Below are 12,171 nucleotides of genomic sequence, written 5' to 3' on the forward strand. Positions count from 1 at the left end.
GAATAAGGAGGAGGGCAGGCAGGTAAAGCCAACATAATTGCATGCATGTTAAATTTTCCTGGTTGCTTTCAAGCAAATTTCCATTTGTATTTTAATTAAATATGTTGGCATTTTTCTTCTGCAGCCCTGCTTCAGTCAGTTTTATTCCATGTAGTATCTCTTCTCAATCACTCCCTCGTCTTCCACCTGCTTCTGGAGTCATGAACTTCAAAACTTAGCTCTTCACTGTCAATGGCCTATCCTCGGGGGCCCAAGAGGCCGGTGGTAAGGACAGTTAAGCCGTTTCATCCAGATATCAATGCAAAGCGCCTTACTGGCTTGACTGCTTCTCACAGTACACTTTGGACATCCTGAGATCTCATTCTGCCAATCTGAAAATTTCCACCTCAATTTGTGCATTTTGTCTTCCCCTTTAGACACATTATTGTAGAAATTCCCTCACTGATCTCTCTTTGGTCACTTTTTATTTGTTACTCCTATTGGTAAATGATAGTTTGAATTCCAGCCCTGTTCTTAAAGGTTCTGGGTCCTTGCTCTGTAAACGGCTGTCATTGTTGGACTCTTTCTTTTGTCACATAAACTTATTGGTGAAAATGTTAACTCTGCTGGATGCTAGAGCAGTGCTGGTTCTTTCCTAGGATTGAGGGTGATCCAGTGAAATCTCTTCATTGACTGCTGACTGCTCTTCATGTCCTACACACTAAAGAACTTGCCATTCAAAGTGTGATAACAGACCTGCAGCTTCAGCAGCGCTGCAGTCACCCAGTAGCTTAGAAATGCAGATTCATGGGCTCCATCCCAGATTTGTTTAATCTGATTCCGCATTTAATGTGATCCCCAGAGGATTCATATGCACATTCAAGTTCGAGAAACACTGCAGTAATGACCTCACAGCAGAGTTTCTCCCAATAATAAAGTTCTTTAAAAACTGTCTCCAAGTTGTCATGGTGTGAATGATCGTTCTCAGAGGAACACGGTAGATGCCAACTCACACTGTATTATAATTACAGCACCAAATATGATTATTTTTGTTGTACATTCAAGCTATCACTTCCTTATTTCTGGCACTACAAAGTGCACCAGCCTCATCTTGTAGATTTCCTGCCCAGTCCTAGACTCAGCCATTTCTCCAAGGAGCCCTGGTTCCTTTTATGTAGAGGATGGTATTAGAAACCAAGATTAGTGCACTAGCTGTGACACTGAAGTATCATTGCTTCTAGGTACTGCAAATGACAAAACAAGAAACTCCAGTATATGTGAAGTATTATAATTGTTAACCCATACCACTGTGGGAAACAATTTTATCAACTGCAGTACAGTGCTAATGTAGAATTCTTCCCATTACAAATATTACAAGTATTTTTCGCCTGCATAATGTCTGTGGAGATTGTGACACCCCTGAGCTACACAGAACATTATAGCATATTCAGCATCCCTGGTCTCACCCACAAATGACAACACTGCCTTTCCTTCAATAAGACAAATTACAAGTTTTCTCTACAATTTCACCCTATTGAGAACAACTGACGTATTAGAAAGCCAATATTAATACAAGAAGTAAAACTCCCTTCAAAAAAGCATAGGCAAATTTTGCACAGTTTGGTTGCTCCCTCTGTTTTTTTCTACAAATGTGTACAGACAGAATTTTTATATTCTGGCAGTGCTCCTTTGGCAACTTTTCCTTTGGTTCATTCTCCAGTGGTCCTGAGAACACCTAGACTATAGTCTTTTTAAAAATTGAGCCTAGTGGTTGAATCCTAATACATGGGAAAGAAAATCTGACATGGTATGGAAAATATATAGTTTTAAAAATTGTAATGTCTTCTTAGACACTTTTTGGTATTGTGGGATAAACATACCAAACTACTAAAAAGAACCGCTGAGAGTGAATTTTGGGGCTAAGACAAAGAAGAGGTGCTTTACATTAAGCTCTTAAGAAGAATTTATCTCATATGGAAGGAAGTCAATACATTTGGAGCCTTGTGTTGTTTTCAGGTAACTTTATTCTACTTCACAGTTTCAAGCTCTTGTCCTAACAAGAACTGATAGCAGTGATTTTTGGAAGAAAATATTTAAGCACTGAATATTTAAGCAGATTCCCCTGACTCTGGCCTCACTTACTTGAAATTGTATTTCATCCAATAACAATTTGATGCTTTTAAAAATAAAAATCTGGCCATATTTCTCTCATGCTTAAACTTTTTTCATTATTATCACGTGGTTGAGTAATAATCCAAAATTCTGTGATTTCTCCTTTTCTATAAATCTAGAGACCACCTCCAACTAGCTCCTGCATAAAGAAACTATTTACCTGTCCATCAATAAGCCATGTGGTATTGTCATAGCTTTTTAGAGTATTTTCATATTTTATTAAAATTATTTTTTTACATGATTTGTATTGTGTTCTTTAACATAAGGGCCATGTCTTATTCAGCTCTCTACTTTGTGACATACTTACTGATTCTTAATAAGTATTTCTTGAATAATAAATCATAATTTAATGAAAATCAATATACATTAATGTATATCAAACATATGTTATATATTATAAATATATGGTTAATAAAAACATACATATATATCTTTTTAAAATACGTGAATGTTCTTCTAATTTGTTAAAATGTAATTTTACATTTTACAAAAAATTCTTCAATATCTGAAGAGTGAAAGAAAGCATTTTTATAAAGCAATTATTAACATAAGCATTAAGTGTATTGCATCATAGCAATTAAATAACATATGGCAAAAGATCATATGGCCTAAAGAGATGGATATAATTTTTTTGTTTGTTTTAATGGAACACTACAGTTATAAATTTGTGTTCTCTAAGGTTAATACTACTGAAAAACATAATTTGTTTATATATTTTCATTGCATTTTTATTAGCTGCAATCCTTTATTATAATTAATTAGTCTACACATGACACTTTGTGCTTTGAGTGATCATTAATTAGTTCATTATATGCATAAAAAGTGTAAGTCAATGTTAACATTCCCATTTTACAGAAATAAAATTTTATTTTTGATGATCAGAGTATATAGAACATAAACTATTCTTACCATTTTGTCCCTCAGCGATCAAAAAATAGTATTGGGTAGTTGTATTCTAGAACATTTTCTCAGCTTTGTTTTATACAATAAGACACTTGGATGGTATAAATAATAGATATAAATTTCAACATTTCATTTTAATTTAAAAGTGAATTAACAGAATAAAGTAAGTCACTGTTGAAGGAATTTAAGTTAATGTTGCATGTGGTTTGGGTTATTAAAAGTGCACACACTATGAAAAAATATTAGAATACCTCAACTTTTTCCCCTGATTCTTTTTGTCTCACTAGTCATCCCATTCCAGAAGCTTCCATAGATGAGTGTTTTTGTTTTCTCTTCAGAATTAGATAAATGGAAATACTTCAGAAATGTGTTCATAATTTCAAGCAAAGTCAGGGATTGCATTGGCTATGGAAGTCAATAGGATTGCCCGATATTTCTTTAGATATATTTAGATCACTATCACTTAATAAAGTGCCTTGACCACTTGTCAAAGACAGCCTTTAGAAGGGTGTGCACAGTTAGGAGCTCTCCATATTACTGTGGGAGTATGAATTGCTGCAAACTTTTAGAAAATTTTAGATCACATTTAGAAAATGTGGCCGTATCTATCCTAGCTGCAAATGTCCCTTTAAAAAAATCTGTTTATGACATCTCTCCTACAGAAAATATTTTTTTTTTTTGCAGGCCCAAGCTGGAATCATCTGGAATGTTTTTCAAAATGGAAAGTATTTGAATACACTTTGTTATAGCCATACAACTTAAATAAAGCTATATGTATGCACTGATCTGGAGTAATGTCTATGACATATTAACTTTATAAAGCAAGTTGCAGAGTAAAAATATATCAAAGCATAATTTTTGTTAAAATATTTTAAATATGTATTTTTGTTTATACAGGTTTTATAACCATAGTGCTGTGTGTGAATAGATTTCATTGATCTCTTATCATTGTACACTTCAGGGAATGGGGATCACAGTAATATCTAGTCATGGTCATTATTATTTACTTTCTTTCCTTAAACTTCTATGTTAGTTAACTTATTTCAGTGGTGTTAAATATCTTTTTACTTAAAAATAAGAATAATAAGTAATATATTGGGGGGAAAGGAACAAAAATTATATCTTGGAGTGACTTTTGTTAGAAGATCTCCTATAATGATTGACTAGAGTTGAAACTATAGAAGAATTATGACATATAATAAAATGTTACAGTATAGTTTCCGATTTATTAGACTGACTTGTTTAAAAAATGGCAACTTGTAAAGGCTTACTAGTTGACTTCCTCATCTTCCTATTTCCCTAGTTTATTGCTGTTCTTTTTGTTGTATATTATATATACTGTTAAATGGATTTTTCCAAAGTTGTTATTTGGGGTCTTGTCCTTTAAATTAAAGCACTTCTGAGAAATAAATAGATTGTATATGAAAACTTCACTAGCAAACTATTTGTTTTGAACCATTGTACTTTTTTCAAAGCTTGGATTGGATCCTAAGCTTGACTCACATTTATCCATTTGGTTCTATTTTCATGTGATCTTGGAGATACAGAGCTGATATAGTTCTTGGGCCTTGAAAATGTTTATTTCATGCCCAGATTTTTTTCTAACTTAGTGTTCTTCAATTCTGAACCCATCTAGTCTCTCTGCTCTCCCTATAGTTTTCTAAACCCTATTGTCAGTGTCTAATGGTTGAAAGAGAAACCCCGTAAGGTACATATCATAAAAAGACTAACCCAAGGTTGAGGTAAGAGATGTAGCTAAGACTAAGGGAAAGATAACAAATGAAAGAATTGAGACAGAATGTGGAGAGTTCCTGAACCAGCAGGGGCAGGGCAGGTTTTCGCCATGGAATGTTTATGACTCTGATAAATTATATCAAATTAGGCCAATCAATATCACTGCAAGATAAACCAATACTTTAATCCTGAAATATTTTAGAGTCCTGCCTAATTTCAAGTGGGTGTTGCTGCATGTGTACCTTCTTTTGCATATTTCAGGATAAGCACTGAAATCTACTTCACCTACTTGTAATAAGCGTGGAATGAAAAGACTAAAATCAGTGTCAATAGATATTTTAGAGAAGCATCTTCTAGTTAAACTATAGTTAAATGATTTTATGACAGACAATGATTCATTCTTTCCTTGTCTTCTAAAGTTCCAGGCAAGAACTTCCTAATCAATGGAAAGCTTTTAGCAGCATCGACGTTATTGAAATTTGCCAAACATGAAAGATAAGATATAGGACCCAGACTAATGGAGAACAGCTAAATACTTGTGCCTAATTCTGCTGAATAATAGATCATCTTCTCTGCATCTTTGTAGAGCAGGTCTATCTTGAGAATGTCCTCCAGAGTGTGAAATTACCCCATGGTGCTGTGGAAAAAGTCAAGAATATTTTATGGATATGGTCATCTATCCTGACTGTTCACTTGCTCTGATAAACTCTGCTCAGTTGAGAAAAATCATCACCATTATTTTATATGAGACTGTATTTAATCAAGTGAATTTAAAACTTACATGTCACTCTTCTTTTCATTTTAAGCAAAAATCTAAATGTGAAATTTTAAGTGGGACTGAGCACATACAAATTTAATTTTGAGAAGCAATTATTTTGCTTTTCACACAAACGTTGTGTCAGAACTTTGATGTTAGGAGAAGACAAGGTACACTGCTTATATCCTTTGCATTTAAGAAACCCACAAGTCATACTTCTAAACTGTTCTTTTGTTTCAGTTTCTAAAATTCCAAACACTTGCATCATTGATTTAAGTGTCACCTGAAATGTGTAATTGCAAAAACATTCTGAAAATTAAAATGCTTATGTTCTTTTACCCATCCATGACTACTGAGGTGATAAAATAATTTATTCCATTATATTAACAATTGCTTGATGCATCAAAAGATAATTTGCCATGTAATTTTGTTAAACCTGAAACTGTAGCATATTTTCTTGATAATACCATTAATATATCAAGAGTAAATAAAATGTTTAGTGGTAGGCACATTAATTATCGCCTTCATCTATCAGTGTTTAAAACTTAAAAATAATTAAATATGCTTTAATAAGATATGGTTTTGAGAAAGCAGGCTCATTTATGAATTGCTAGAGGTGCATGGAGCTGCGTTTCCCTTGAGAGATGGAATTTATACCTAACACCCCGCTGATTGTTCAGGAGGTAAAGAACCAATAGCAGCATGTACAGAGGTTTAATTTAAAGTGTGTTTCTCACTAGGCTGCTCACAACACTTAATTAAACTCTGCTGTTTTGGCAATGACAAATGCTGTAGTGTGAAAGGAACCAGAGTTGCAGTGACTGAAAAGCTTTTGTAATTTCTTTCATGTACACTGGCAGCCAGATCCAGGTCACAAAAGAAAGTAAGAATAAAAGGAGACGGATTTAAAGTGTTTGGACAAAGTTGTCACTTTTAAGCATCTATTTTAGATACCCACAAAAGTGCTGCGTTATTTAAAGGATTTAATCATGTTTGTGGAAAATATGGCATGTGACCAGAGACAACAATTTAAAGTTGTTGTGGCTTTGGGAAAAAGCTTCTTTTTCATTAGAGAGTATAAAGCCTGAAATAATAAGTGATTTGAATTTAGATAAATATGTAGTGGAAACATTTCTAGGCAATATTTTTATGAGACATTTTATATGTACTTTGCATAAAATGCATAAGTTCATTTCTGGGTATATTTTCAAAATTAAGGAAGTCTACTATATGGAGCAAAGAAAAAAATCCGAAATTTTTATATTTATATAAAATTAATTACGAAGTGAAGCATAGACAACTTTTAAAAATTCTTCCTGTAGAAATACTTAGTTTGAACAGTAGCCTAAAAGTCCTTTTATATGAATCATCATCTCTTATGCCCAGTCACACTTACATAGCACAGTGCTTTTCATAGAGCCATGGTTCCATTTTTATATCATCCTTATTCCCAAATGAGATAAAAAGTAAAAAGAATAAAAGATTGAAAAAGACACAAACAGTTAACATTTATTGAATGATGTTTACAATGTGTCAGAAACCATTTAAATGCTTTTACATGTTCAAATTCACTTAGTCCCTATGATAATCTATACATTCAGTACCAGCATAAATCACCACTGTACAGATCAAAAGACTGAGGTGCAGAGAAATTAAGAAATTTACACAAGATTACACTTAGTAATCATTTAGAGAGAGAGAGCAAAAATTCAAACACAGGTGATCTGTTTCCATAACCCATATCATTAACTAACATACCATACTGACAAACAGAAATATTACAAATTATAAGCAGAGAAATCAAAGAGAAAGTGACATATACACATTAATTATTTCCTTGCTTATCATTAAAAATCTACGCTCTTTCTGAGAATCATATTGCTGGAAGAAATTCAGATATCCTCCAACTCCTGTCTAGGTACAAAAAAAGAGGCCCAGAGAAATTAAGGAAGTGCACAATATTGAAGAATTAAGCAGTGGTTAGAACTAAAAATCAAACTAAGCTTCCTACTGCCAGTCTTTTTGTTTTCCAGAATACCATGCTTCTTTGCTCCTGACTGTTGGCATACCTTATCTCAGAAAGAAATGCTTGTACCAGGTATTACAAATAAGTAATGGTCTATTATTCTGTATTAATTAAAATATGACCATATTATTAAAATAATTATATCAAATTTTTCACTTGACTGAATTTTGTAGATAATAACTTATATCAACATGGTGCTCAAAGTGGTTCAAAAATATTTCTCTGAATGATTCAGTTATTGTCTATTCAACTGGTATCATAATTTCAAATAGACTCATGTCATAGAACTATAGAAAGAACTACAGAGCATGGAGAATAAAACTTTCATTCTCTAATAGATGAGCATTCCATCATACCTGAAAACATCCAGGGTATAAAATCTCAAATTTGCACGATAAATTTTCATTTTCACAAAACTCCAATAAACAATTTTCTAACTTATTTCAGCTCTTGGAACTTGCTATATTGGTTTAGAAAGTTGTCAGAGCTCAATGTTGTGTAGTATCATGAAATCTGCTACAAATTTGAAACAACTAAAACGTGTTTGAAACGAAATAGCATGAAAATATTATGGAAGGTGGGGAAAATTAGCTTAGCTCATTTCAGCTTTATATTTGGGGTAGTTTTAGAACATCCTATGTTTAAAACTATAATAGAAGTTGTATAATTAAATCATATCAAATATTAGGTTATTCATGTACACTGTAAACATTGTTGAGGTCTAGAATAATGAACTCAATAAGAATTTTATGTCTTTGGACCTTCACGATGGCAGAGGAGTAAGACGTGGAGATCAGCTTCCTCCCCACAAATACATCAGAAGTACATCTACACGTGGAACAACTCCTACAGAACACCTACTGAATGCTGGCAGAAGACCTCAGACTTCCCACAAGACAAGAAACTCCCCACGTACCTGTGTAGGGCAAAAGAAAAAACAAAAAACAGAGACAAAAGAATAGGGACGGGACCTGCACCAGTGGGAGGGAGCCGTGAAGGAGGAAAGGTTTCCACACACTAGGAAACCCCTTCGTGGGCGGAGACTGTGGGTGGCGGAGGGGGGAAGCTTCGGAGCCACAGAGGAGAGTGCAGCAACAGGGGTGCGGCGAGCGAAGTGGAGAGATCCCCGCACAGAGGATCAGTGCCAACCAGCACTCACCAGCCTGAGAGGCTTGTCTGCTCACCCACTGGGGCAGGGGTGGGGGCTGGGAGCTGGGGCTCAGGCTTCGGGGGACAGATCCCAAGGAGAGGACTGGAATTGGCTGTGTGAACACAGCCTGAAGGGGGCTGGTGAGCCACAGCTAGCCAGGAGGGAGTCCAGGATAAAGTCTGGACTTGCCTAAGAGGCAAAAGACTGTTATTTCAGGGTGCATGAGGAGAGGGGATTCAGAGCATGGCCTAAGCAAGCTCCAGAGATGGGCACGAGCCACGGCTATCAGCGTAGACACAAGAGACGGGAATGAAATGCTAAGGCTGTTGCTGCAGCCACCAGGAAGCCTGTGTGCAAGCACACATCATTATCCACACCTACCTTCCCAGAGCCTGTGCAGCCTGCCACTGCCAGGGTCCACCTGAATAGACAATGAATTATCCAATAACTGAGGCTGTGGACTTTGGGAGCAACTGTACACTTAGGGTTTACTGTATGGAACTGACTAGTTTCTAATTTTTATATTTTACTTAGTATAGTTTTCATTGGTGAATTTCTTTATTGGTTTGGTTGCTTTCTTCTTTTGTTATTACTTTTTTATTTTAATAATATATTTTTATTTTTTATTATAATAACTTTATTTTTTTGTTTCTTTTTTTTCCTCCCTTTTCTTCTGAGCCGTGTGGCTGACAGGATCTTGGTGCTCCATCCAGGTGTCAGGCCTGAGCCTCTGAGGTAAGAGACAGGAGTTCAGGACATCAGACCAGCAGAGACCTCCGGGCCCCACATAATATCAATCGGTGAGTGCTCTCTCAGAGATGTCCATCTCAATGCTAAGACCCAGCTCCACTCAATGACCAGCAAGCTCCAGTGCTGGACACCCTATGCCAAACAACTAGCAAGACAGGAACACAACACCACCCATTAGCAAAGAGGCTGCCTAAAGTCATAATAAGTTCACAGAAACCCTCAAAACACACTACTGGTTGTGGTCCTGCCCACCAGAAAGACAAGATCCAGCTTCATCCACCAGAACACAGGCAACAGTCCCCTCCACCAGGAAGTCTACACAACCCACTGAACCAACCTTCCCCACCTGGGGCAGACACCAAAAACAACAGGAACTACAAATCTGCAGCCTGCAAAAAGGAGACCCCAAACACAGTAAGTTAAGCAAAATGAGAAGACAGAGAAACACACAGCAGATGAAGGAGTAAGGCAAAAACCCACCAGACAAAACAAATGAAGAGGAAATAGGCAGTCTACCTGAAAAAGAATTAGAATGATGAGAGTAAGGATGATCAAAAATCTTGCAAATAGAATGGAGAAAATACAAAAAATGTTTAACAAGGACCTAGAAGAACTACAGAGCAAACAATGATGAACAGCACAATAAATGAAATTAAAAATTCTCAAGAAGGAATCAATAGCAGAATAACTGAAGCAGAAGAAAGGATAAGTGACCTGGAAGACAAAATAGTGGAAATAACTACGCAGAGCAGAGTAAAGAAAACAGAATGAAAAGAATTGAAGAGAGTCTCAAGAGACATCAGGGACAAAATTAAATGCACCAGCATTCGAATTATAGGGGTCTCAGAAGAAGAAGAGAAAAAGAAACGGTATGAGAAAATATTGGAAGAGATTATAGTTGAAAACTTCCCTAATATGGGAAAGGAAATAGTTAATCAAGTCCAAGAAATGCAGAGAGTCACATACAGGATAAATCCAAGGAGACACACGCCAAGACACATATTAATCAAACTATCAAAAATTAAATACAAAGAAAAAATACTAAAAGCAGCAAGGGAAAAACAACAAATAACATACAAGGGAATTCCCATAAGCTTAACAGCTGATCTTTCAGCAGAAACTCTGCAAGCAAGAAGGGAGTGGCAGGATATATTTAAAGTGATGGAAGGGAAAAACCTAAAACCAAGATTACTCTACCAGCAAGGATTCTTTCAGATATGATGGAGAAATTAAAACCTTTACAGACAAGCAAAAACTAAGAGAATTCCACATCACCAAACCAGCTTTACAACAAATGCTAAAGGAACTTCTCTAGGCAGGAAACACAAGAGAAGGAAAAGACATACAAAACAAACCCAAAACAATTAAGAAAATGGTAATAGGAACATACATATTGATAATTACCTTAAATGTAAATGGATTAAATGCTCCAACCAAAAGACATAGACAGGCTGAATGGATACAAAAACAAGACCTGTATATGAGCTGTCTACAAGAGACCCACTTCAGACCTAGGGACACATACAGGCTGAAAGTGAGGGGATGGAAATAGATATTCCATGCAAATGGAAATCAAAAGAAAGCTGGAGTAGCCATTCTCATATCAGACAAAATAGACTTTAAAATAAAGAGTATCACAAGAGACAAAGAAGGACACTTTATAATGATCAAGGGATCAATCCAAGAAGAAGATATAACAATTGTAAATATGCACCCAACATAAAGCACCTCGATACATAAGGCAAATGCTAACATCCGTAAAGGGGAAATTGACAGTAACACAATCATAGTAGGGGACTTTAACACCCCACTTTCACCAATGGACAGATCATCCAAAATGAAAATAAATAAGGAAACACAAGCTTTAAATAACACATTAAACAAGATGGTCTTGATTGATATTTATAGGATATTCCATCCAAAAACAACAGAATGTGCTTTCTTCTCAAGTGCTCATGGAACATTCTCCAGAATAGATATCTTGGGTCACAAATCTAGCCTTGGTAAATTTAAGAAATTTGAACTCGTATCAAGTATCTTATCCAACCACAATGCTATGAGACGCGATATCAATTACAGGAAAAGAAACCTGTAAAAATACAAGCACATGGACGCTAACCAATACAGTACTAAATAACCAAGAGATCATTGAAAAAATCAAAGAGGAAATGAAAAAATACCTAGAAACAAATGACAATGAAAACATGATGACCCAAAACCTATGGGATTCAGCAAAAACAGTTCTAAGAGGGAAGTTTATAGCAACACAATCCTACCTCAAGAAACAAGAAACATCTCAAATAAACAACCTAAACTTACACCTAAAGCAATTAGAGAAAGAAGAACAAAAAACCCCAAATTTAGCAGCAGGAAAAAAATCATAAGTATCACATCAGAAATAAATGAATATGAAATGAAGGAAACAAGACCAAAAATCAATAAAACTAAAAGCTGTTTCTTTGAGAAGTTAAAAAAAAATTGATAAACCATTAGCCAGACTCATCAAGAAAAAAAGGGAGAAGACTCAAATCAACAGAATTAGAAATGAAGGAGAAGTATCAACTGCCACTGCAGAAATAAAAATGATCATGAGAGATTACTACAAGCAACTCTATGCCAATAAAATGGATGAACTAAAAGAAATGGACAAGTTCTTAGAAAAGCACAACCTTCTGACACTGAATCAGGAAGAAATAGAAA

At 35.2% G+C, this 12,171-nt stretch overlaps 1 protein-coding gene across 1 annotated transcript in view; it reads left to right on the forward strand.

The window, feature by feature from the left end:
- Nucleotides 1-231: 231 nt before the first annotated feature.
- The window catches only part of LOC308621309 (transmembrane emp24 domain-containing protein 2-like), a gene marked incomplete at both ends in the record, with an annotated part of 120,003 nt that continues 108,063 nt past the window's right edge, over nt 232-12,171 (forward strand). The window contains one exon of the mRNA XM_081241749.1: nt 232-334. Within this exon, the coding sequence (XP_081097875.1) occupies nt 232-334 (103 nt within the window). The remainder of the gene's footprint in view (nt 335-12,171) is intronic.

The sequence above is a fragment of the Mesoplodon bidens genome (genome assembly GCF_964165515.1).
Source record: "Mesoplodon bidens genome assembly, chromosome: 8".
NCBI lineage: Eukaryota > Metazoa > Chordata > Mammalia > Artiodactyla > Ziphiidae > Mesoplodon > Mesoplodon bidens.